Source organism: Rhinatrema bivittatum, chromosome 10 (genome assembly GCF_901001135.1).
Source record: "Rhinatrema bivittatum chromosome 10, aRhiBiv1.1, whole genome shotgun sequence".
NCBI lineage: Eukaryota > Metazoa > Chordata > Amphibia > Gymnophiona > Rhinatrematidae > Rhinatrema > Rhinatrema bivittatum.
The window spans coordinates 40935223-40963198 of NC_042624.1; the positions used below are offsets into that span (position 1 = coordinate 40935223).

Here is a 27976-nt window from a genome sequence, read left to right on the forward strand (position 1 = left end):
TAATGTTTGGAATACATATGGACTGCGCCTCTAGGATTGTATATTTAAACAATGTCCATTCCTGTTGAACACTTTTAACCTTTGCAGCTGCACCTTTCAGTTTCTTCTATTTTCCTCATTTTATCAAATTTCCCTTTTGAAAGTTTAGTATTAGAGCTGCAGATTTACTTATTGTCCCCCTTCCAGTTATTAGTTTAAATTTGATCATGTTATGATCACTGTTGCCAAGTAGCCCCACCACCGTTACCTCTCTCACCAAATCCTGCATTCCACTAAGAATTAAATCTAAAATAGCCCCCTCTCTTGTTGGTTCCTGGACCAATTGCTCCATGAAGCAGTCATTTATTACATCCAGGAACTTTGTCTCTAGCAAGTCCTGATGTTACATTTACCCAGTCAATATTTGGGTAATTGAAATCTCCCATTATTATTGCACTGCCAAATTGGTTAGCTTCCCTGATTTCTCTTAGCATTTCATCATCTGTCTGACTATTTTGTCCAGGTAGACAGTAGTATACTCCTATCACTATACTCTTACACAACACACATGGAATTTCTACCCATATAGATTCTACTGAGCATTCAGTCTCTTGTATGATCTTTATCCTGTTGGACTCTATACCCTCTCGGACATAAAGTGCCACACCCTCACCAAGTTGATCCTCCCTATCATTGCGATATAATTTGTACCCTGATATAGCACAATCCCATTGGTTATCCTCCTTCCATCAAGTCTCTGTGATGCCAATTATATCAATCTCATCATTTGCTGCTATATACTCTAACTTTATTTTTTTATTTTTTATTTTTTAATATACCGACATTTGATCTGAGATATCACAACAGTTTACATTCAGGTACTGTAGGTATTTCTACTCTCTCATCTTACTTCTTAGACTCTCTCATCTCTCCCATCTTACTTCTTAGACTTCTGGCATTGGCATACAGGTATTTCAAAGTGTGTTTTTTGTATTAACAACCTGCTTTTCAGTTGTTTGGGATAATTCAGAAATCATTAGCTTCGGTGATTTTTTTTACATATAGGCATATAGACTATGTTTGCTTTTAATGGAACCTCTCTGTAGGGATGCCCTAACTCTCCTGTTTCATTAGTATCCTTCAAGGATACATTTCTCCGAACCATGCACTGCTGAGTGACTGTCAGCTTTCCCCCTTGTTCTAGTTTAAAAGCTGCTCTATCATCTTTTTGAAAGTTAGTGCCAGCAGCTTGGTTCCACTCTGGTAAAGGTGGAGCCCATTCTTTCGGAAAAGTCTTCCCTTTCCCCAAATGTTTCCTCAGTTCCTTACAAAGCTGAATCCCTCTTCCCTGCACCATCGTCTCATCCACGCATTGAAATTCTGGAGCTCTGCGTGCCTCTGGGGACCTGCACGTGGAACAGGAAGCATTTCAGAGAATGCCACCCTGGAGGTTCTGGATTTCAGCTTCCTACCTAAAATCCTAAATTTGGCTTCCAGAACCTCTCTCCCACATTTTCCTATGTCGTTGGTGCCCACATGTACCATGACAGCCGGCTCCTCCCCAGCACTGTCTATAATCCTATCTAGGTGACGCGTGAGGTCTGCCACCTTCGCACCAGGCAGGCAAGTTACCAGGCGGTCCTCATGTCCACTAGCCACCCATCTATCTACATTTCTAATAATCGAATCACCAACTATGATGGCCGGCCTAACCCTTCCCTCCTGGGCAGTAGCCCTGAGAGACTTGTCCTCAGTGCGAGAGGACAATACATCACCTGGAGAGCCAGTCCTTGCTACAGGATCACTTCCTGCTACACCAGGATGATGTTCTACTGGGAGACCTTTCTGATCCAAGGCAGCACTGGGGCTGCCAGACTGGATTTGGGACTTGGCTACTATGTCCCTGAAGGTCTCATCAATGTACCTCTCTGTCTCCCTCAGCTCCAAGTCTGCTACTCTAGCCTCCAGAGGCTCATGGAGCACCATTGCCACTAATGCTAGCCTGCCGGCTCTAAACGTGACAAAGCAGTTGTGGCAGGGCATTCTGTGTTCACTTTGGTGCCACATACGCTATTGCCTATGTGTTGATATTTTTAGCTTGCTGGAGAGGCATAGGAAGACTGAAGGATCATGCAAGGATCTCAAACGGCATGAGGCTCTTTTGAGTCTCAAGCGGGTCTTGAGGAAATCAACAACTGGGTGCGATCATTTGCACGCCTAGCATCAATATTCAGCCGAGTCGATCCCTCGCAGCACTTATCTTTGTTGTCTTATTTGGATACCATTGTCAGTGCCTACTCCACCTATGAGGGATTCGCTTGGTTGAATTATGATGAGCGATTCAGAGAAAGGATGCTGATATACCATCCATGTCATGGGGTGCACAAGATGTCGAGTTGTGGCTGACTCACAAGATAGCATGCAATTCAGAAACACAAATGCACAATTGTTCCTTTCATGCTCAGGGAGGCTTCAAGTGGCGGGGGTGGACAGCCAACCCCACTGCAGAAGCCTGTTGGTGGTTCAACAAACAGGGTTGCACGACGCAGGATTGCAAGTGCAAGCACATCTGCTCTACCTGCGCCGCCAGCCACCCCACCACCAAGTGTACAAAGAAAGCCCCGACCACAGTCAGCTTGGAGCAATTGGCATTGGGTCTTAGCCTCTATCCCAATAGACATGCAGCCTCTATTTTACACCAAGGTTTCAAGGAGGGCTTCAGAATCCCGTATGAGTGTCCTCTGAACCCTGCCCGACACGCAAATGCACACTCCGCAGCCAGGTTCGCTGACATAGTGAGAGAGAAGCTGGGGTGGAAATTAGTCTAAGCAGGGTAGCAGGTCCCTTCAACCTCCTGCCCTTTGATAATACCTACAGTACCTGAATGTAATCCACTTTGAAGTGCTAAAAAAAAGTGTGAAAAGCGGAATATAAATCTAAAATAAATAAAATAAAATAAATAAAGATGATCCTGTCACCTATAGTGGTAGTGCCAAAGAAGGAACAGACTGATATACAATCTCTCCTATCCAGCGGACCGAGCTGTGAATGACTTCATCCCATGGGAGGTGTGCGCAGTCCAATACGCTTCTGTCAACAGTGCACGCAACCTCCTCAGGGATTGTGGGGAAGGGGCTCTCATTGTGAAGGTCGACATAGAGTCCACTTTGCGGCTCTTGCTGGTGCATCCAGATGACTTCCCTTTACTAGGTTTTTGCTTCGAGGGCACTTACTACTTTGATAAATAGATGCTCATGGGTTGCTTGGTTTTGAGACTTTCAGCACCTTCCTATATTGGGAGCTGTCCCGGCACATGGGTTTGACTGGAATCATCCTCTACTTGGACGATTCCAGTGTTCATTTGAGCTCGTGGCTCAGAGGTGTGTTGCAACCTATTTGATGGCTTCCAAAGCATTGCCAAGATTTTGGTATTCCGCTGGCAGTGGACAAGCTGGAACCGCCAACTGAGGTGCTTACTTTCCTCGGCATTGAGCCGTGGGAACTTTGGGCTACAGGCGGGGGAGAGGGGTGAAATGGTGTCTCTCAGCAGGGCTCAGTTGGGAAGGGGCATGAGCTGTTATGGGATGGCTCATTGGCCAACTCTGGCCCTGAGCCATCCCATGAGGGGGGACAGCCACACAGAGGGGAGGCATCTGACCGGGGTGCAGCACCTCGGCCCCTCTTGCTTCCTGTCCTCCGCACGGCTGCCTTTCTAGGGAAAATCTACCCACCCTACCCCTTTTCATTTGGCACAAAGGCCAACAGGATAGTTAAATTCTATGTTAGCTAGAGATTTCTATATATATATTTGTCGGGGGGGGGGGGGGGGTTTCAGCTAGAGACAGTGCACAGCATGTGATAAATAACATCAAATGCGAGGGGGGCTGTCTGTCGCCAGAGTCTGCTGGCCCTGGTGTGGCTACAGACCGGATGCCCACACCCTTTGTTGGGGCAGTCACCTTGCTTGGACGTGGCAGGTGACCAGAGCACCCTGTGATTTTCTTCTGGATGATGAAGGGCCTTGCTTGGTTGTGGTGGGCCTGGGGTCATAGGTGATATCTGCCTGCACAGTAGAGTACCCTCGGATAGCTTACCTATGTTATGGCTTGTGTATGAAGCTTATATCTCTGTTTATTGTAATAAAGCTGTGTCCAGTTTTATCCCACAACTAGTTTACTGAGTATTGTATTTTGTATATTTGAAGGTGTGTTACCACCCATTACGTCCCCGGCGACGGACAGTCATGGCTGCCCGGGTTATGATAAATTGAGGAAAATAGAAAAAAACTGAAAGGTGCAGCTACAAAGCTTAAAAGTTTACAGCAGGAGTGGTCATTGTTTAAAGATACAATCTTAGAAGCCCAGTCCATATGTATTTGTAACCCCGTCCCGGTGTGCCTGTTCTGCAGAGCTGAATTTATAAACTTTTTGGGGCAGGGATCCTAGCTAGCTCTTCTTTGTGCCCTTTTTCCCAGGGTGTGGATCCTTTTTTGTTGGGGGTGAAAGGTTAACTTTTAGGGCCCAGTGCAGGGGTGACTTACTTACTGAAATATCGCTGAGAGAGGGATAATCTCTTCACTTAGGGCTATGTGCCAAAAACCATGCAGGATGCACTGGGTTAGTCCAAAATAAAACTGTACTGATAATGGCACAATAAATATGGATCCAGCATCACAGACTTTTTTTTCCTTTGCTTATAGTTTTTATCCTCTATCTGTGCAGGAATCTTTTAAACAGGCAAGGGATCCTGCCACCCAGTGCACCTGGTGCCCTCTCCCCCTTCACCATCTTCCTTCCCCTTTGGCCTTTGCTTGGGTGAAGCAAAACTTCCAAAGATATTAGCCAATCCACGAGTTCAACCAGTGTTCTCATCTCCTTAGCTAAGGTGTGCAGACAAATTAAAACTCAAAATAAATACAGTCTGTGGCATGATCAATTTATTGATTTCTTACAAAAGAGGTGCAGATGAGGTCTAAGCAATTCATGATTCAACATGCCTATGCTGAAAAGCCGATAAATACGTGTGAAAAGCAGTACATTAGTTAATATCAAACTGTACTAATGAAGTTCAATTTCGTGAACCTCTGAAGACTGAACAACTGAAAAGCCTCTCATCTAACCATGCCAGCAGTGAAACGCACAGCCATTTTTAATGTACGGTTACACTAATTCTACAGCAATTACTCATTTCAAAATGTTAAACATACACTGTCAGTTTAATTAGTCAAACGCTTATATTTAACACAGATAGTTTGGTACTCTGTTACAGACCTGCTCGTGGACTGACATTTACTAAAACATTGGCTTCTGGGTTGCTTAAGGTGTTTTTTATGGGGGCCTGATCGAGATCTAATATTTATTTCACAATTTCCAAATTAATTGATCAATGTAGATTGCATAAAAAACATGCACAGCTCATTAAAACAGATAAAACATCATAAACACAACTTTGTTGTCAGGGCAACGGGCAAGTTCTGTGTTCTAGCAAGATTCTAGAAGCCAGGTCTGTTAACTGTTCTTAGCCAGATAGACTCGAGTGCCTCCACCTCTCACTTCTTGGAGTTAGCAGCATGAAATGGACTTTCCCATTAGGATCTGCCAGGTATTTTCAAGTGACCCAGATTAGCCACTGACAGAAACAGGATGCTGAGCTTGATGGATCATTGATCTGAGCCAGCATGGCACTTCTCATGCTCTTATTAAGGGTGTAAGATTCATTAAGGCTTTTCTATTTCCTATTCTGAGTCTGGAGGGGGGATGGGGGATGCGGGGGAGGAAAACTTAGTAAATTGGGCTGTTGGCTGCTCGGGAAGGAAAGTGAAACTGCAAAAAATGAACACAATTTTGTATATATTTCTTTTATTTTGAAACATGTTTTGTTAGAGTTTCCTGTTTCTTTCAAAGGAAAGCGCATCTCTAGAATATAATGATCACTGCAAATCACGCTATTTGCCACTCTTAGTAAAAGTAGTGGTTTTATGCTCTAAGCTGCTGTTTCAGTAACTTAGGCTATGATAGTTAATGGCAAGGATTAGTCCCTCAGGGAACATTGTCACTGCCTACTAGAATGGGCAAGCTGCCTGTAGAGGTTTTATCATTTAATTTCATTTTTTTTCTTGGCCAGACAGAAACATACACAGATTCATGGATTGTACATTGTTAATGCATGCCCATGGCTAAAAAAAAAAAAAAAAAAAGCTTTCAGTCATTCAATGTGTCAGCACACTGATTCTTAAATCCAAGAAAGGGTAACTAGTCTTTTTCCTGAACAAATCAATCCAAAGCATCTAATTAAATACATTTCTTACTTCTGAGCATGTGACTTCTGGTATTTAATCAAGCTCCATCAAACTATGCCACACTTTTTAAAATACAAAAAAATATTTTTTCTCTACAAAAGACTTTGACACAAGAGTGTCTACTGTAATATCAAAAATTCTTTGTTATAACATGGGAAAAGTACATTTTCAAATAAGTAGCTTTCTTTTAATTTAAAGATTTCTTGTTATTCTTAATTATGTGTTGGGGTGGGGACTGGTTGGTTCAAGAGAACATTATTCACACGAGTTAATTTTCAAAGCAGTTACACATATAAAATTAGCATATACATGTGTAAGTAGCTTGTGCTCATAGATGTGCTATTTTATAGAGATGTGAATTGGTTCCGGAATCATTTCCGGTATCGTGTTCATAGAACTGCGGGAAATCTTCATTTCCCGTGATTCTGACCGCTTTTTTTCGGCTGTCCCGAGCCGAAAACAAAAACCCCACCCCGACCCTTTCAATCTAATTATTTAGAATCCCCCACCCTCACGACCCCCCCAAAACTTTCCTACAGTACCTGGTGGTCCAGCGGGGGTCCCGGGAGCGATCTCCCGCTCTTGGGCTGTCGGCTGCCAGTAAGCTAAATGGCGCTGATGGCCCTTTGCCCTTACCATGTGACAAGGGCTATCGGTGCCATTGACCGGCCCCTGTCACATGGTAGGAGCAATGGACAGCTGGCACTATCTTAAAAAATGGCATGGGCCATCCATTGCTCCTATCATGTGATAGGGGCTGGCCAATGGCACCGATAGCCCCTGTCACATGGTAAGGGCAAATGGCTATCGGCACCATTTTGATTAGTGGCAGCCGACAACCCGAGAGTGGGAGATCACTCCCGGAACCCCCACTGGACCACCAGGTACTTTAGGAAAGTTTTTTTTGGGGGGGGTCGGGAGGGTGGGGAATTCTAAATAATTAGATTTAAAGGGTCGGGGTGGGTTTGGGTTTTTTTTTCTGTGTGCCCTTTCTTCCCGCCCCCCCCACCAAAATCAATAAGAAAACCACACAAAAAGTTCATGGGGTTTTCCTATCGCTTTCGGGGACCCCCCGATACCTGACAGATTAGAAAATATTGTACGATATTTTCATCCATCAGAAAAATGATGCACATCCCTACTATTTTAGATACATCTGGATATATCTATATTTTTTGTTGTGTGTGCACATTTACATGTGCAAATAAGGGGTGGTCTAGGACATTCTGAGGTAAGGCCAAGAGTTAGTCGTGCAAGTTGCTATTTTATGAGAGACCTATGTGAGTATATTTAGCAATTTATTCACACAATTTTACACCAGCTAATTAACTAGTTCAATTGATATCAGACTCATCTGTTGTCTGCTATTGATTGGATGGAAGGTCTGGGTGAAGAACTAGGAGGGTCTTTAGAAACCTGGTGGGGTATCGGCAAATTGGTAATTTCAATTACGCACTCACATTTTAAAATATACCGACTTCTGCATATAAATCGGGGTTTTTCACAAGCAAGTTATTTTTTTTTCACATGTAAAATATATATGGGTGTGTTTATACAATAGATGGGAAAAGAATATGCTTTCATTGCATTGCAGATATTCACGCATAACTAAACATGTGCATATGTTGTGGTGTAGATATACCTGAGATGTACAGATTATAAAATACTTTAGTAGATCTCTGTGCAGTCATATACACATGTATGTGGGACTGCACAGAGTTGTTTGAAAGTTATCCTCTCAGTGTTACAAAGCTTTCACTTTTGGCCCAAGGGTTCATTTACCACCCAGGTTGTAATAGACTTGAAAAAACCTATGTGAAAGAACAGTGGTTATAAAAAGTCTACACCCACTTCCAAATTTTATAACCTTTTGTTGTCTTATAGCCTGGACGTAAGATGCAGTAAAATTGTAGGGATGTGAATCAATTTTTGACGATTTAAAATATCGTCCGATATATTTTAAATTGTCAAAAATCGTTAGAGGCGATATACAATAGGAATTCCCCCGATTTATCGTCAAAAATCGTAAATCGGGGGAAGGGGGAGGGGAAGGGGGAGGGCGGGAAAACCGGCACACTAAAACAACCCTAAAACCCACCCTGACCCTTTAAAATAAATCCCCCACCCTCCCGAACCCCCCCAAAATGTCTTAAATTACCTGGGGTCCAGTGTGTGGGGGGGGGGGTCCCGTTGTGATCTTCCACTCTCGGGCAATGGGTGCATTAATAGAAATGGCGCCGGCGCCATTTTGGTTCCTGTCCCCCGACGTCACGAGCGCAGGAGATCGCTCCCGGACCCCAGCTGGACCCCCAGGGACTTTTGGCCAGCTTGGGGGGGCCTCCTGACCCCCACAAGACTTGCCAAAAGTCCAGCGGGGGTCCGGGAGCGACCTCCTGCACTCGAATCGTGTTGCCGTATTGCAAAATGGCCATACGGCTGGCGCCATTTTGCAATACGGCAACACGATTCGAGTGCAGGAGGTCGCTCCCGGACCCCCGCTGGACTTTTGGCAAGTCTTGTGGGGACAGGAGGCCCCCCCAAGCTGGCCAAAAGTCCCTGGGGGTCCAGCGGGGGTCCGGGAGCGATCTCCTGCGCTCGTGACGTCGGGGGACAGGAACCAAAATGGCGCCGGCGCTACCTTTGCCCTGTCATATGACAGGGCAAAGGTAGCGCCGGCGCCATTTCTATTAACGCACCCGTTGCCCGAGAGTGGAAGATCACACCGGGACCCCCCACTGGACCCCAGGTAATTTAAGACATTTTGGGGGGGGGTTCGGGAGGGTGGGGGATTTATTTTAAAGGGTCAGGGTGGGTTTTAAGGTTGTTTTAGTGTGCCGGTTTTCCCGCCCTCCTCCGATTTACGATTTACACGATTTTAATAAAAACAAAACCGAGACGATCCGATTCCCTCCCCCCCCAGCCAAAATCGATCGTTAAGACGATCGATCACACGATTCACATCTCTATAAAATTGTGCTTTTGCCATATATCCACAGTAGGGATGTGCATTCATTTGAAATGAATGGGTAAAATAAAATGATTGAGACCCTTTTTCTTTCATTTGTTGACCTCTGAAATGAATGAAGGGTGCCCATAAATTTAAACAAATTATTTTTCATTCTTTTATGTTTCCTATTTAAGTCTTTGGCACATTGAAAAGTGCTGCAGGGAGACTGATAACTATAGCAACCAACCATTGCCTATGTGAGGTAGAAGCCAGTTCGGACTCGAGGCAGGAGAAACAGGCAAGTAGACAGGACGGAGAACCAATCAAGGTGAAACACTTTTTTAAATTAGCCTATAGCATCAAGTGATGCTGAAATGTCTGAGCATGTACAAAGAAGCTCCATTGTCTTTGTTGGATTTCACAGACAAAGCTTGTCTTTTCAAAAGATCTCTCATAGTCAAAAAGATTTAAAAAAAGAGAAAGAAGTTTGGTATTGGTAAAGGGCTTTTTCTGATCTTCACTGTTGTAGTCACAGTGCTCTTACTGTGTCAAGAGAGACAAAGGCACTGTTTTCCATCTGTTCACTAGAACAGGTAGTAAGCTGGAGATACAGAAACAATGGGCACTGATTTTTTTTTTTGTCTGACTCTGCACAGTGCATTGCAGAAAGATTACAGTGAAGAGAAGCACAGCCTTGCCAGCCATCTCAGTTTACTCTCTGACAATTTTTACTTTATTTGTGTAAAAGGAGTCTGTCAGCAGTGCATGCACATATACTGTGTATCTGTGTGTGTGTCTGCATGTGTTTGTGAGAGAGATAGAGACAGAGACAACCTAGAAAGATAGGGGTCCATAATCGCATGCTGTGCAGCTCTGAAGTTAGCTGGATAAACATCATGCTAACTAGTGCTGTATATTCAATGATGCAGCTAACTCAACTCCTCCCCATTATGCCCATTACCTGCCCCTGACTTATCTGGTTAAGTGGTGCTTGCTGACCCCACTTAACCAGGTAAGTCAGCTAAAGAGCACCACTAGGTGCCCTTTAGCTGGATAAATAGTACTTATTGTGTTAAATGCTGTTTTGAATATTGGACTAATAGAGATTGAGTTTGTGCCACTAACAAGCTGCTAACTCTTCTTGGCAAGTTGGTAGTTCTTGCTAAGCACTGACTTGAACATAGTCTGTCAACTTTGATTGAGTGTGTGTGACAGTATTAGAGAAGTATTGGTGAATAATATAGTGCATCAATAAAGTATATTGTTCAATATCTTTGTGAGCGACATTGCGGAAGGGATAGAAGGTAAGATTTGTCTTTTTGCGGACGACACTAAGATCTGCAACAAAGTGGACATGCCGGAAGGAGTGGAGAGAATGAGACGGGATTTAAGGAAACTGGAAGAGTGGTCGAAGATATGGCATCTGAGATTCAATGCCAAGAAGTGCAAAGTCATGCATATGGGGAGTGGAAATCCAAATGAACTGTATTCGATGGGGGGGGAAAGGCTGATGTGCACGGAGCAGGAGAGAGACCTAGGGGTTATAGTGAAACAATGCGACAAGGCGATAGCAAAAGCCAGAAGAATGCTGGGTTGCATAGAGAGAGGAATATCAAGTAAGGAAAGGGAAGTGATTATCCCCTTGTACAGGTCCTTGGTGAGGCCTCACCTGGAGTACTGTGTTCAGTTCTGGAGACCATATCTACAAAGAGACAGAGACAAGATGGAAGTGGTACAGAGAAGGGCAACCAGAAAGGTGGAGGGTCTTCATCGGATGTGATACGAGGAGAGATTGAAGAATCTAAATATGTACATCCTGGAGGAAAGGAGGAACAGGGGTGATATGATTCAGACCTTCAGATACTTGAAAAACTTTAACGATCCTAAGACAACGACAAACCTTTTCCATCAGAAAAAAATCAGCAGAACCAGAGGTCACGAGCTGAGGCTCCAGGGAGGAAGACTAAGAACCAATGTCAGGAAGTATTTCTTCACGGAGAGGGTGGTGGATGCCTGGAATGCCCTTCCGGAGGAAGTGGTGAAGTCTAAAACTGTGAAGGACTTCAAAGGGGTGTGGGATAAACATTGTGGATCCATCAGGTCTAGAGGACGTGTATAAAGAGGAGGCAGCAAAACACTGCACAGAGTGGCAGTAGCCACAGAGGCATTCACGGAGCGGGATGCCAGTGGCCAGTGGTTGGTGTTCCACCTTCATGGAGCGGACGGAGGGAGGGCTGCCATCTCCAAATAATAAACAAACAAACAAACAAAAAAAACCCCAAAAAAACAGGGGTGGGTAAGAGTATGTAAAATTAACGAAGAGTTCATAGGCTATAGATATTACCAATTATTAGGCTTATTCAATATTTGTTGATAGTTAATGTGGCTTTCAATGCATACTTCACTTTCAATGCATATCCAGCATAGCTCTCTGCTTCAACGGCAGGGGAGAAGAAAAACTAATACTTCACACATATCCAGCATAGCTCTATGCTTCAACGGCAGGGGAGAAGTAAAACTAATAGTTCACGCATATCCAGCATAGCTCTCTGCTTCAACGGCAGGGGAGAAGAAAAACAACCAATAAGGGCTGAATAACATAGTCTGGGTAAAGAAATAAGTATGGGTGTAGCTTGCTTGTTGCGGCGGTTACTACCCCTAACTAATCAAGCTTGATATTTCACTTGGATGCAGCTCCATCACTGCCCTCTGCATTAATGGTGGGGGTGAAAGGGAAATAGAACCAAGGGTTGCTAAGAGCCAAGAGAAACAGATAAGTATGAAAGGAAAGAAGTATGAAGCTTGCTGGGCAGACTGGATGGGCCGATTGGTCTTCTTCTGCCGTCATTTCTAAGTTTCTATGTTTCTATATTGTGACATCAAAACCATCAGTAGGAATTGCCACTTTTAATTCCATCATGCCACCATGAGGAAAGGAGAGAGGAGGGAATGGCAGAGGCAGAGGATTGGGTGTTGCTGCAGAGCCAGCCCAGCCTGTCAGAAATACAAGCAGTACTAGTAATAGTGATAAAATATGGAGTCCTGCCCCTGAAAAAAAAACATTTTCTAGCTGCAGAAACCCAGTTGAGGAAGCCAACTGTTAGAAATTGAGAGTGCATATCCCACCACTACCTATTCCTCTCCCTCTTGTTTTTTAGCAGGGGGATAAGGTGGGAGAGCCATCTGAAGCTGGAATTAACAGGGACTGACATACTACTCCGTCATTCACAAAAATACGTCATTCACAAAAATACATCAGTTCTGGTTACAAATAAATTTAATTGAATTAAAGAATATGAACTATCGTGATATTTGAAGTTCGTTATTGCAAGCAAATGGTTATGTATGAAGATATGAAGTAACGGCTTGGATTTGAATGAGCCATCTTGTTGATTGGAGTTAAGAGAGCTACATTGCGATATGACTAGGATACTATTTGAAGAAAGGATGCAGTGATAGAATTTATGTATTGTCCCTGATGAAGCCCTTATGAAATAGGGTGAAAAAAAGGGAGATTTGTATTGTACCTTAGATGAATACTACATTGATGAGGACCATACTGATGAAGGAAATGAGATCCATGAAGAATATATATTAGCAAGAGATCACAATAATAGTAATTATTATTACTATTATTATTATTTTTTTAATTATTATTATTATTATATAATAATATAATAATAATTATTATATATATAATAATATAATTATATAATAATAATAATAATTATTATTATTATTATTATTACCAAGCCTACTCATAAGTGCCCTCCTGCCCTCCTGCCCCATATTTTGAACCCCTTCTTTCTTGCAATGCACCATTTTTCCTGTACTTCTTAATCCCTTTCTCTTTACTCGCAGTTTAGTCACCACCTTAACTACCAGCCCCCTCTTTTCTGCCCTTTGTCCCCCATTTATCAAATGTTTTTAGTTCTCTGTAAAACAAAGTTCCTTTTATTGATTGTTCTCTGTAAAGATACCAGCCCCTTTTCCCTACCTCGTTCTTGCCCCTCTCTTGATTGATTATAGTTCTCTCTAAATAATGTCCATATTTTGCTAGTTCTCTTTTAAGTTACTTTATAGTTCTCTCTAAATTAATGTCCATATTTTTGCTTGTTCTCTTTTAAGTTAGTTTTCCTTTTAATGATTGTTCATTGTTCTCTGTAAAGCTCGTTTGCTGCATTTCGTTTACTGTGAACCGATGAGATGTTCCCAATGTTCGTCGGTATATAAAAGAATATAACTAAATAACTAAATAAATAAATAAATATATATAACGAATTCAATGGAAATTTTGTAATACAAATTTTGTATGTTAAAAAGTAAAATATTGTGCAATACTTTAAGGGGTAGATTTTATAATTTAGTGTGAATGCATACTTTTGTTCGCACACCAGGCGTGAACAAGAGTACGCGGGATTTCAATAGATCCGGGATTGGCGGGCGCAAGGCTGCCAATTTTGGGCGCAAGGCTGCCAATTTTGGGCAGCCTGTGCGCGCCGAGCCGCGCAGCCTGCCTCCATTCACTCCGAAGCCACTCCGAAATCAGAGCGGCCTCAGAGGGAACTTTCTTTCACCCTCCCCTCACCTTCCCCTCCCTTCCCCTATCTAACCCACCCTCCCTACCTTTAGCACCGGATTTATGCCTGCCAGAGGCAGACGTAAATCTGTGCGCGCCAGCGGGCTGCTGGCACGCCATCACCTGACCCGGGGGCTTTTCCGGAGGGCGCGGCCATGCCCCCGGAACACCCCCGGGCCGAAACCACGCCCGCGCCGTCGCCCCTGAAACGTCGTGTCACCCGCACCATGTCCCCAAAATGCCGCGTCATGACTGCCACGCCACCGCCACGCCTCTCCATGCAAGCCCCGGGACTTATGCGCATCCCTGGGCTTGCGTGCGCCACCGAGCCTATGCAAAATAGGCTCAGCGCGTGCAGGGGGGGGTTTGGGGTAGGTTTTCGGGGGGTAAGTGCGTAGGATACGCACGTACCCCTTTGAAAATCTACCCCTAAGTGTTTAAACAGTATGTATGGTGAGTGTGTGTGCTAATAAAGTTTTAATTGTCTAGATAGGTGTTTATTGAAAGTGTTTTGAATAAATTAAAAGAATATTGTAAGTACATGGTTTCTATGTATGTGTTGCTGATATTAATAAATAGAGAACAATTTTGAAAGGACACCCTCTGTATTGTGATACCGTCTGAGGTAATGGAGTTAGTATTTTTAAAAACTGATTCTGAGGAAGAATCATATATAGGATTCTCTGAATCAAAAGATATTGAAAAACTAGTTACCAAAGAGATTTTGGGAGCTCTAGTCAGTAGCATATTAGCCTCTAGTTAGGAGATTCAGAAGTGGGAGATACAGGCAGTTGTTTAAGAGCCACCCCCAGAAAGAACAGGCAGAGTAGGTTGACAGTGTGAGCAATACTCCTGGCTTTTTTCCTCACAGTCCACCCTCAACCTCAATTCTTGTACCAGCAGCCCCCAGGGATGCAGAATAGAGATTGATAAAGATATCCATTGTTTAGAGGTACTTTAAAGTAAGAGAAGACCCATGTTTTCCTCAATATATTCACTGCAGCAAGGCCATCAATTGATGTAAGGTACTGGGGCATCTATCAAATGTTGGCATGCAGCATCACCAACAGAAACACCATCTACTAGTATTGACATCAGGGCAGCGGTACTAATCTGGGGACTCCAATGACATAGGAAAATTTGGGAGGGAGGTTCTGGAAGCCAAATTTAGGCTCTTAGATAGAAATCTTAAATCTAGAACCTCCAGGGTAGCATTCTCTGAAATGCTCCCTGTTCCACATGCAGGTTACCAGAGGCAGGTAGAGCTCCGGAGTCTCAATGGGTGGATGAGACGATAGTGCAAAGAAGAGGGATTCAGTTTTGTTAGGAACTGGGGAACCTTTTGAGGAAGGGGGAGTCTCTTCCAAAGGGATGGGCTCCACCTTAACCAGGGTGGAACCAGACTGCTGGCACTAATCTTTAAAAAGGAGATAGAAAAGCTTTTAAACTAGAACAAAGGGGAAAGCCGACAGTCACTCAGCAGTGCATGGTTCGGAGAGAGGTATCTTCAAAGGATACTAATGATGCATTAGAATTAGGGTATCCCAACAGTGAAGTTCCAATAATAAGAAAAGTAGCCCAAGTGCCTGTAATTAAAAACTCACCTGAGCTAATAAATTCTAACTTATCCCTATCAATTAAAAAGCAGAATGAAAATACAAACAAAAAACAAACTTTGAAATGTTTGTATGCTAATGCCAGAAGTCTAAGAAGTAAGATGGAAGAATTAGAATGCATAGCAGTGAATGATGACATAGACTTAATTGGCATCTCAGAGACATGGTGGAAGGAGGACAACCAATGGGACAGTGTTATACCGGGTACAAATTGTATTGCAATGACAGAGAGGAACACCCGGGAGGCGGTGTGGCGCTTTATGTCCGGGATGGCATAGATTCCAACAGGATAAACATCCTGCACCAGACCAAATGCACAACCGAATCTTCACGAGTAGAAATCCCTTGTGTGTTGGGGAAGATTATAGTGATAGGAGTATACTACTATCCACCTGGTCAAGATGGTGAGACTGACAGTGAAATGCCAAGAGAAATTAGGAAAGCTAACCAAATTGGTAGTGTGGTAATAATGGGAGACTTCAATTACCACAGTATTGACTGGGTAAATGTATCGGTACATGCTAGAGATATAAAGTTCCTGGGTGGAATAAATGACATTTTTATAAAGCAATTGGTTCAGGAACCAACAAGAAAGGAAGGAATTTTAGATCTAATTCTCAGTGGAGCACAGGATTTGGTGAGAGAGGTAACAGTGGTGAGGCCACTTGGCAATAGTGATCATAATATGATCAAATTTGAATTAATGACTGGAAGGGAGACAATAAGCAAATCCACGGCTCTCGTGCTAAACTTTCAAAAGGTAAACTTTGATAAAATAAGAAAACTTGTTAGAAAAAAACTGAAAGGAGCAGCTACAAAGGTAAAAAGTGTGCAAGAGGCATGGTCATTGTTAAAAAATACCATCCTAGAAGCACAGTCCAGATCTATTCCATACATTAAAAAAGGTGGAAAGAAGGCAAAACGATTACCAGCATGGTTAAAAGGGGAGGTGAAAGAAGCTATTTTAGCCAAAAGATCTTCATTCAAAAATTGGAAGAAGGATCCAACAGAAGAAAATAGGATAATGCATAAGCGTTGGCAAGTTAAATGTAAGACATTGATAAGACAGGCTAAGAGAATTTGAAAAGAAGTTATCCGTAGAGGCAAAAACTCACAGTAAAAACTTTTTAAAATATATCCAAAGCAGAAAGCCTGCGAGGGAGTCAGTTGGACCGTTACATGATCGAGGGGTTAAAGGGGCACTTAGAGAAGATAAGGCCATTGTGGAAAGATTAAATGATTTCTTTGCTTCAGTGTTTACTGACGAGGATGTTGGGGAGGTACCCGTACTGGAGAAGGTTTTCATGGGTAATGATTTAGTTGGACTGAACCAAATCATGGTGAACCTAGAAGATGTGGTGGACCTGATTGACAAACTGAAGAGTAGTAAATCACCTGGACCAGATGGTATACACCCCAGAGTTCTGAAGGACCTAAAAATGAAATTTCAGACCTATTAGTAAAAATGTGTAACCTATCATTAAAATCATCCATTGTACCTGAAGACTGGAGGATAGCTAATGTAACCCCAATATTTAAAAAGGACTCCAGGGGTGATCCGGGAAACTACAGACCAATTAGCCTGACTTCAGTGCCAGGAAAAATAGTGGAAAGTGTTCTAAACATCAACATCACAGAACATATAGAAAGACATGGTTTAATGGAACAAAGTCAGCATGGCTTTACCCAAGGCAAGTCTTGCCTCACAAATCTTCACTTTTTTGAAGGAGGTAATAAACATGTGGATAAAGATGAACCAGTAGATGTAGTATACTTGTATTTTCAGAAGGCGTTTGACAAAGTTCCTCATGAAAGGCTTCTAGGAAAAGTAAAAAGTCATGGGATAGGTGGCGATGTCCTTTCGTGGATTACAAACTGGCTAAAAGACAGGAAACAGAGAGTAGGATTAAATGGGCAATTTTATCAGTGGAAGGGAGTGGACAGTGGAGTGCCTCAGGGATCTGTATTGGGACCCTTACTTTTCAATATATTTATAAATGATCTGGAAAGAAATATGACGAGTGAGGTAATCAAATTTGCAGATGAGACAAAATTGTTCAGAGTAGTTAAATCACAAGCAGATTGTGGTAAATTGCAGGAAGACCTTGTGAGACTGGAAAATTGGGCATCAAAATGGCTGATGAAATTTAATGTGGATACATGCAAGGTGATGCATATAGGGAAAAATAACCCATGCTATAGCTACACAATGTTAGGTTCCATATTAGGTGCTACTACCCAAGAAAGAGATCTAGGCATCATAGTGGATAGCACATTGAAATTGTCTGTTCAGTGTGCTGTGGCAGTCAAAAAATCAAACAGAATGTTGGAAATTATTAGAAAGGGAATGGTGAATAAAATGGAAAATGTCATAATGCCTCTGTATCGCTCCATGGTGAGACCGCACCTTGAATATTGTGTACAATTCTGGTTACCGCATCTCAAAAAAGATATAATTGCGATGGAGAAGGTACAGAGAAGGGCTACCAAAATGATAATTGGAATGGAACAACTCCCCTATGAGGAAAGACTAAAGAGGTTATGACTTTTCAGCTTGGAGAAGAGACGACTGAGGGGGGATATGATAGAGGTGTTTAAAATCATGAGAGGTCTAGAATGGGTAGATGTGAATCGGTTATTTACTCTTTCGGATAATAGAAAGACTAGGGGGCACTCCATGAAGTTAGCATGTGGCACATTTAAAACTAATCGGAGAAAGTTCTTTTTCACTCAACACACAATTAAACTCTGGAATTTGTTGCCAGAGGATGTGGTTAGTGCAGTTAGTATAGCTGTGTTTAAAAAAGGATTGGATAAGTTCTTGGAAGAGAAGTCCATTACCTGCTGTTAATTAAGTTGACTTAGAAAATAGCCCCTGCTATTACTAGCAACGGTAACATGGAATAGACTTCGTTTTTGGGTACTTTCCAGGTTATTATGGCCTGGATTGGCCGCTGTCGGAAACGGGATGCTGGGTTCAATGGACCCTTTGTCTGACCCAGTATGGCATGTTCTTATGTTCTCTGCCATTCAAAGCCGAAGCTGTAGCAAAAGGGTTGAAAAGGGGAAATCTTTTCTCAAGATGACCCTACGGCCATAACCACCAGTCAGGTAGCAGGCCAACAGCCCCCTACAATGCATCTAAAGCAGCAAACCACTTTAGAGGTTATTAGGTTGTGCTCTGTATTACTGATCTTGGGCAGGAGGCAGGCAGTATTCAATGTAGGGAAAATGATTGCCCTAAATGACCAGTCCCTGCAGATAGTGGAGAACCTGAGCTTTTTGTGACAGGCAATGGTGTAAGTATGATAAGGGCAGTGAAAGATCAGAACTATCAGGGAATCCATTGCTTAAGAACATAAGAACATAAGAAATTGCCATGCTGGGTCAGACCCCCTGATCAATTGCCCCATCTCCTGATGTCCCTTCTCAACTCACTTTGAAGGGCCCCTGCTGTCTTCATATATGGACACTGACCTGACAACAGCAGCAACTTTGGGAAAGGAAATTCAGTGTGGGACCTGCCAGTTCATGAATGCTCAGAGACTCTGTTGCTGTTCTGCCCCTCATATGGGTTTCCATGGTAACAAGCCTGAGTGGGCGGAAGGACAGGCCTACTATAGGGCATCTGAGAAGACAAGGTCTAGAAGGCCCTGCACTGAACTTCCTTTCCTGAAGTTATTGCTGTTGTTGAGTTGATGCCAACAGGACAACAGCATGACTGCAGCCCTGGATTGACAATATGGCAACACTGGTGGCATTATGGTGCCCATGAAAATTTGATTCCAAAGGTGGTTGCCTAATGCCTATACCTGTGGTCAATATTCTGCAGCATCTGTTTCCTATAGAAAACATTAGCAATGTGCATTTTATGGAGGTTTGAAAAACTGACCCGCTGTTTCTAGTTTTGAAACTCTGAGATATTCACATTTTTTCCTGCTACCACTTCGTTGATTTCCAATCCCTTTTTCAAAGACCTATTGCGCCTACAGATAATTCATTTTTCAAATATTAATTTTTATTGAAGCTTATTGTAAGTACATAGAACAAACAGAAAACCCAGAACAAAACATAAAATATAGAAGTCACTTTGTTCGTACATTTTTGGTCATAATACACTTGTGGCAAAATGAATGAATAAATAAATAAATACATTTTCACCAATATTTATGTTGGAAAGCATAAAAAGGGATGTAAAGTGCTTTTGCAGCCCTTGAGCCCCTTTCCATTGTTTACTTCTGTTTCAAATGTCAAATATGGAAAGTACCATAACTGTTCATAGAGAAAAGTTAGATTAAAATGGCTTCTTGCTTTTGTGAGAAGACAGCAAATAACAGAAAAGTGGAATGGAGACCACAAAGATCAGAGCTGTTGGGTCTAAAAGTTTTTCTTCTGGTTTGTAATTTGCATTATATCAGGATATAAGATGGTTGTAAATTATTTTCTTTTTCAACAGATTTGCAAAAGAATTCACCTATCAAGGCTGGGAAACTTCTAGAGAATTTGAAATTGGTGAGTCTGTAACTATATTTTCTTGAAAAGTTCTGTTAGGTCATACATGTTCATTTATCCAAATGCATTGAAAGGCCATTGCTCTAAAGTGCATTAACGCTATAATGTTAATGTAAGTTAAAAGTGCAAGTGCACAAAAATCAGTTTGTGTGTTAGCACTATTAATGTGCATAAATTGATTTGCAATAGTTTTAATGTGAAATCTATGCTAATAAGATGAGATGCAAAACTATGCAAAATAACTCATTATCCATTATCTATTTGAAAATGTATGTGCGCAAACTGCTTCAAAGATATATTAATAAAAAAATTTAATTACACTTAGGGTGGTGCACTTAAATTTTTGTGATATCCACATATAAAGTATGTGTGTTCTTCTGCCTCATTTGCATGTCATTGACTTCAGCTGTTAGTATGTGCAATAAACACATTTGTTATTGATAAGACCAATGTGAGTGCACTTTAGTATAACGGCCCCTACATTTTTTATAGTTTTGTAGAATTCATGAACAACTGTGTTTAGGAGAATCTATTGATCAGACTTTTTGCAAATTACATGCAAAAGGTCAATATTCAATAATCTGGTAACTGAAAATATAATCTGACATAGTTATCCAAGTAACTTTACCTGGGATTCAGTAGAACCTAGCCTACCCTGAATATACTTGGATAACTTTACCCAAATAAAATTATATGGCTATATTTAGGCTAGCATTTTCTGCAGCTAGACATATCTGGCTAAGTTTTTCCGGCTAGTGCTAGTTGGCTAAATTATAGTCATGCTTGCAGAATGTCCCCTATTATGGGCTGGAATTTCAAAATGTTACACGTACCGGGCCTGTTTTGAAAAGGCCCAGTGACACGCGTAAAGCCCCGGGATGCGTCTAAGTCCCTGGGCTTTCAAAAAGGGGCGAGGAGGGGGATGGGGTGGGGTCGGGGCAGTCCAGGAGTGGGGTAGGGTGGGGTCAGAGGCTCCCAGCATAGCGGCCATTTGCCGTTGTGCTGGGGGATCACGCGCTGGCAGTGCGCTGGCAGTTGGCTGGCGCACAAAACATGTACCTGCCCGAGGCAGGCACAACAGTGTAGGAATATTTTTGGGGGCGGGGGAGTTAGGGGAAGGAAAGGTGGAGTGGGGGGTAGGAAACAGGGAAAGGCAGCGCGGCTCAGCACGGAGTCAGCGTGCGCAAGGTGCACAATTGTACACCCCCTTGCACGCACCGACCCCTGATTTTATAACATGCACGCATATGTATGCCCGTGCATGTACGCTCCTATGCTGTTTTTTTCAGCTAAATTTTAGCTGGGTAATGACTTAACCAGGTAAACTTTCATGTGAGAGGGGCAGAATTTTTCAAATATTAGGATTTATAAAAAAAAAAACCTTTTAGAGACTGATTCCAAGATAGCTAGATACTAGTAGGAATGCAAATTCATTTGAAACAAATGGGTAATCCAAACTAAAAAAAAGTCTTTCAGTTTGGTTTCTTGCAAATAAAATGAATGGACAGGAGCTAAAAAATATTTAAAATTTTCATCTTCATCATTTTTTGATCCATTCAAGTCTATGGGACAAGCAAAACTGAAAAGGATGGGATGGGAAGGGAAGGGAAGGAACAAAGAAGGATCATGATCAATCAAGGTGACAACTCTTTCATCTATCCTATCACAGCCTGACTGAACTTTGAGTATTTACCATTTTGTTCTCATACTTCTTTATTGGATTTCTGAGAGACAAAGAAAAGGTTTATTTTAAAAAATGTAAGTTAGCAGAAAGCATGGTGAGCTGTTGGAAACTGTTGCCCTCTTGTCATTGTGTCATAGGAGACACTAATGAAAATTTATTTCAGTATGTGTAGACAGAGACACAGTGTGACTATCAGATTTTATCTGCACTCTGCAGCACATAGGAGAGATCTCTGTTAATGCATTAGATAAAGTATAAGTTCTGGCAAATTAAACGTAAGACATTGATAAGATAGGCTAAGAGAGAATATGAAAAGTAGTTGACCATAGAAGCAAAAACTCATAATACATTTTTTTAAAATATATCCAAAGCAGAAAGCCTGCAAGGGAGTAGGTTAGACCATTAGATGATAGAGGGGTTAAAGGGAGGATAATTCCATTGCAGAAAGACTAAACAAATTCTTTTCTTCAGTGTTTACTGAAGAGGATCTATTTATTTATTTATTTTATCTAATAATTTTTATATACCGACTTTTCATGCAAGCATATCAAATCAGTTTACAGTACTTAGCAAATATTCATTTAAAAATATTTGCATTTCCAAAGAAGAAAGGAAGTAGATACATAGTTTCATAATGTAAATAATTAAAATAGTAAACTAAAATTATAGGCTAAGTAATTATAAAATTTAGCAATTAGAGAGGCAGTATAGTAAGAGTAGAGATAATAAAATAAAAAATATGTTAACAGGTCTTGGAAGGTTTATTTAAAATTCAGTGGTTTGAAGTCATTATGTTAACAGCTCTTGGAAGGCTTGTTTAAAAAGCCAAGTTTTAATCCCCTTTTTAAATAATTTGATGTCTGCTTCTAATCGTAATTCCTGTGGAATAGAGTTCCATAGTTAGGGTCCAGCAATAGAGATAGTTATTTATTTTATTTATTTAGATGCACAATTTTGGGGGAAGGAATTGGTAACATCCTTGTTCTGGTTGATCTAGTAATTCTTGAAGGGATGTGGAGGTGAAGTGATGAGGTTAGTCATTCGATTTTTTTATTGTAAAGGGTTTTGTGAATTAGGGACAAGATTTTATGCTAGGCCCTGTATTTGACCGGTAGCCAATGAAGTTCTTTTAATATAGGGGTGATATGTTCGGATCTTCTCGTACCTGTCAAGAGTCTAGCTGCAGAGTTCTGCAGAAGTTGCAATGGTCTTGTAATATGTATGGGTAGGCCTAAAAATAGTGAATTGCAGTAGTCTAATCTTGATAAGACAAGTGCTTGTAAAAAAGTTCTAAAATCTTTTGGGAATAGGAGGAGTTTTAATCTTTTGAGGATATTTAATTTAAAGTAACCATCGCTTATGATTTTTTAACGCAGGATTTCATAGAGAATTCGCAATCTATGAGGATCCCTAGATCTTGTACTTCTAGGGAGTTGGAGTAATGTTTTGCCGCTTCTTTAATTTCAAGCTCTTTTGTTTTGCTTAATTTAGGTGAGATGTATAGGATTTCAGTTTTATTAGTATTTAGGGAAAGATTCATTTGGGTTAATACCTTTTCAACGGCGGATTGGTATATATCCCAGAGCTTAAGAGTTTGGTCAATAGATTTTTGGATCGATATTAAAATTTGAACGTCATCAGCATAGATAAAATGTGTTAGACCGAGGCCTGATAGAATTCTGCATAATGGGAGCATAGAGATATTAAAAAGTGTTAAGGATAGAGAGGATCCCTGGGGTACTCCATAGTTGAGATCGATAGGACGTGATTCGTTATCAAGAAATTTTACTTTGAAGGTTCTATTTTTTAGGTAAGAGTTAAACCATTTGAGCATGGAGTCGTTAATGCATATTTCATTTAGTCTATCAAGGAGGATTTTATGATTAACTGTATCAAAGGCTGCTGAAATGTCTAGCAAAATCAGGAAGGATGTTGGGGAGATACCCATTCCGGAGATAGTTTTCAAGGATGTCGATTCAGATGAACTGAACCAAAACATGGTGAATCTGGAAGATGTAGTAGGCCAGATTTACAAACTGAAGAGTAGCAAACCACCTGGACCAGATGGTATACACCCCAGTGTTCTGAAATAATTCAATAATGAAGTTTCAATGCTGTTACAATGAATTTGTAACCTATCATTAAAATCATTCTTTGTACCTGAAGACTGGAAGGTGGCCAATGTAACCCTGATATTTATAAAGAGTTCTAGGGGTGATCCAGGAAAGTATAGACTGATAAGCCCGACTTCAGTGCAAGGAAAAATTGTGGAAACTGTTATAAAGAATAAAATCACAAAAAATGTAGATAGAAATGATTAATGGGACAGAGCCAGCATGGATTTACCCATGGGAAGTTTTGCCTCACAAATCTCCCACATTTTTTTGAACGAGTAAAGAAACATGTGGAAAAAAGTGAACCAGTAGATGTGGTGTATTTGGATTTTCAGAAAGCGTTCGACAAAATCCCTCATGAGAAACTTCTAAGTAAACTAAAAAATCATGGGATAAGAGACAATGTCCTTTTGAGGATTGCAAACTGGTTAAAAGACAAGAAACAGACAGTAGGATTAAATGGTCTGTTTTCACAGTGGAAAAGGTAAACACTGGAGTGCCTCGGGGATCTGTACTTGGACAGATGCTTTTTAATATATCTTTAAATGATCTGGAAAGGATTACGACAAGTGAGATGATCAAATTTGTGGATGACACAAAAATATGCAATGTAGTTAAATCTCAAGCGGATTGTGATAAATTGCAGGAGAACCCTGTAAGACTGGAAGATAGGTTTCCAAATGGCAGATGAAATGTAATGTGGACAAGTGCAAGGTGATGCATATAGGGAAAAATAACCCTTGCTGTAGTTACATAATGTTAGGTTCTATCTTAGGAAAGAGTTCTAGGCATCGTAGTGGATAATACATTAACATCATTGGCTCAGTGGTCTGTGGTAGTCAAGAAAGCAAACAGAATGTTAGTAATTATAGGAAGGAAATTGCAAATAAAACATTAGATGCTTCTTTATCGCTACATGGTGAGACCGGACCTTGAATACTGTGTACAGTTCGGGTCACCATATCTCAAAAAAGATATAGTTGCACTGGAGAAAGTGCAGAGAAGGGCGATGAAAGTGCAGAGAAGGGCAGATGAAATTTAATGTGGATAAGTGCAAGGTGATGCATATAGGGAAAAATAACCCATGCTATAATTACTAGGGATGTGAATCGTGTGATCGATCGTCTTAACGATCGATTTTGGCTGAGGGGGGGGGGGAAATCTGATCGTCATGGTTTTTTTGGTTAAAAAATCATTTTATCGGGGGAGGGCGTGAAAACCAGCACACCAAAACAACCCTAAAACCCACCCCGACCCTTTAAAACAAATCCCCCACCCTCCCGAACCCCCCCAAAATGTTTTAAATTACCTGGGGTCCAGTGGGGGGGGTCCCGGCGCGATCTCCCGCTCTCGGGCCTCGGCTGCATTAATAGCAATGGCGCCGGTGGCCCTTTGCCGTTACCATGTGACAGGGCAAAGGTAGCGCCGGCGCCATTTTGGTTCCTGGCACCCAACGTCACGAGTGCAGGAGATCGCTCCCGGACCCCCGCTGGACCCCCAGGGATTTTTGGCCAGCTTGAGGGGGCCTCCTGACCCCCACAAGACTTGCCAAAAGTCCAGCGGGGGTCCGGGAGCGACCTCCTGCACGCGGGCCGTATTGCCAATATTCAAAATGGCGCCGGCGCTACCTTTGCCCTCACTATGTCATACGGGCCAACGTAAGGTAGAGAGATTTTTTAGGCGGGAGTAACCAGCTGGAATAGAGAGCCAGGATCAGGTAGGAAGCTAGAATAGTAGCTGCCTGCTCCATCTGCATTGTTTCTTTTGTGGAGGAGCAGAAGAAGACAGCCAATGATGCATGAGATCAGCAGTGTGGAGTGTGAGGACCTGTTGGGCAGTTCTTGCCTCCCAACAGGAGGCCTCAGTAGGTTTCTGTGATGGCCTGTCTAATCCTCCAAGCACTGTGGACTAGAGATGTGCATCATTTTTTGTGTTCGTGTCGTTCTTCGTTTTTCGGCCACCATGGAAAATGTCATTTTTTTTTCAGTTCGGGTCTTTTTTTTTCGTGAAAAATCAATTTTTAGTTAGTGTGCGCTAACTCCCCGTTAGTGCGCGCTAACAAAAACCGGTAGATTTTGTTACTTTTTGTTAGTTTTTGTTAGCGCGCACTAACGGGAGTTAGCACACACTAACGGGGAGTTAGCGCGCACTGACTCCCGTTAGTGTGCATTAATCGGAAAAACAAATTTTTGCAAAAAAATGGGAAAATCCTGATCTTTTTCGGGCTCCCTGAAACATGCCGAATTGGACAATTTCGTTGAAATTTTCTAATTCGGCAAAAATGAATGCACATCTCTAGTGTGAACTGCTCCCAAGACTCTCTGGTTGGTCCTCCCAGCTCTATATCATGTTCATTCTGTTGGCAGCCATGCTGCTCCTGGGAGGACCCTGTTATATACCAGTTTCACTGTATGCTAGAGCTTGGTCCCAATGTGGTCCTAGTTTTGGTTTTAATGCTTGGTAGTTCTGGTCCTTAGTCTTAGACCTTGTATTTTTGTCTTTGGTTCCTTTTGTCCCTAATTTGAGGCCTTATATTGGCCCCACTCTTGGGCCAGACACCGAAGGGTCCTGCCCCTTTGTGTGTCCCTTGTGTGGATTCTGAGGGCTCCTGACTTTCTACCCCACCTAAGATTCTAGCTCAAACCCAGCATGTTATCAACTGACCTCAAACACAGGGGTTAGCCTAGACACTCAGGACTTTTAAACATACTGCCTGCCAGTAAAATATAAAAATCCTTCCTCTCCTATATCATGTGCCACATCTCACGCTGACCAAGGGCCTTCCCTGTCACCTCCCCCATAACTATAATCATGGGGTAAGGCCAGCATTCTCCCCATCCACAGTATGCGCTCACAATCTCGTGCTCCCAAAGAACACTTACTTACTTCCCAAGACTGGCCCTCACAGCGACATCCCCTAACCTACCCCACTCAGCTACCAACCTTAACCTACTCCTCCTCAACACCTGCCATCCACAACAAACTAGCCTAGCTACATGACTTAAATGGGGACTATGCTACTGACATCATGTGCCTGACAGAAATCTGGGCCCTGGACACAGACTCTCTACGGGCTTCTTCTTTGCCCATTCCCCTCGCAAAAGGCAACATGGCAGAGGAGTAGCAATCCTCTTTAAGGATACCCTGCATCTCACTCCATACCAGAGCTTGGACAGAATCGAGTCTACATTTTTACAATCAAACACCCAACCCAAATGGGGACTCTTCCTACTTTAGTGCCCACCTCCTATAAAACAAGAAACTTTCCAGAACCTTCTCATGGCTCTGACAGACATCACATATGAACATCCAACATAAGAACATAAGAAATTGCCATGCTGGGTCAGACCAAGGGTCCATCAAGCCCAGCATCCTGTTTCCAACAGAGGCCAAACCAGGCCACAAGAACCTGGCAATTATCCAAACACTAAGAAGATCCCATGCTACTGATGCAATTAATAGCAGTGGCTATTCCCTAAGTAAACTAGATTAATAGCCATTAATGGGACTTCTCCACCAAGAACTTATCCAAACCTTTTTTGAACCCAGCTACACTAACTGCACTAACCACATCCTCTGGCAACAAATTCCAGAGCTTTATTGTGCGTTGAGTGAAAAAGAATTTTCTCTGATTAGTCTTAAATGTGCTACTTGCTAATTTCATGGAATGCCCCCTAATCCTTCTATTATTCAAAAGTGTAAATAACCGATTCACATCTACTCGTTCAAGACCTCTCATTATCTTAAAGTCCTCTATCATATCCCCACTCAGCCATCTCTTCTCCAAGCTGAACAGCCCTCATAGGGGAGCTGTTCCATCTCCTTTATCATTTTGGTTGCCCTTCTCTGTACCTTCTCCATCTCAACTATATTTATTTATTTATTTATTTATTTATTTTAAGTTTTTCTATACCGGCATTCGCGATAAATATCGCATCATGTCGGTTTACAATTAACAAGTGGATAGGGAACAAAAGGCAAAAAATAACATTGATCTTAGTAATAATAATAATAATAGTAGTAGTAGTGAAGAACAAGAGAAGGCTAAGGAATGCAGTTACAATAAAATATATCTTTTTTGAGATGTGGCGACCAGAATTGTACACAGTATTCAAGGTGTGGTCTCACCATGGAGTGGGTGGTAGCTCCTAATATGAAACCTAACATCGTGTAACTACAGCAAGGGTTATTTTTCCCTATATGCAACACCTTGCACTTGTCCACATGAAATATCTGCCATTTGGATG

General features: G+C 42.0%; 1 protein-coding gene across 2 annotated transcripts in view; it reads left to right on the forward strand.

Annotated features, from left to right (window-relative positions):
• Nucleotides 1-27976, forward strand: part of LOC115100359 — a 181193-nt gene that overhangs the window by 36596 nt on the left and 116621 nt on the right. The window contains exons 1-3 of one of the 2 annotated variants that reach the window (XM_029618777.1): nt 5494-5580; nt 9419-9552; nt 19876-19931. Coding sequence is in view for 1 of the 2 variants with exons in the window: in XM_029618776.1 (XP_029474636.1) it covers nt 19876-19931 (56 nt within the window). In the remaining variant the exon portion in view is untranslated. Of the gene's footprint in view, nt 1-5493; nt 5581-9418; nt 9553-19875; nt 19932-27976 lie in introns of those variants that run through there. The other variant, XM_029618776.1, reaches the window with a different exon arrangement.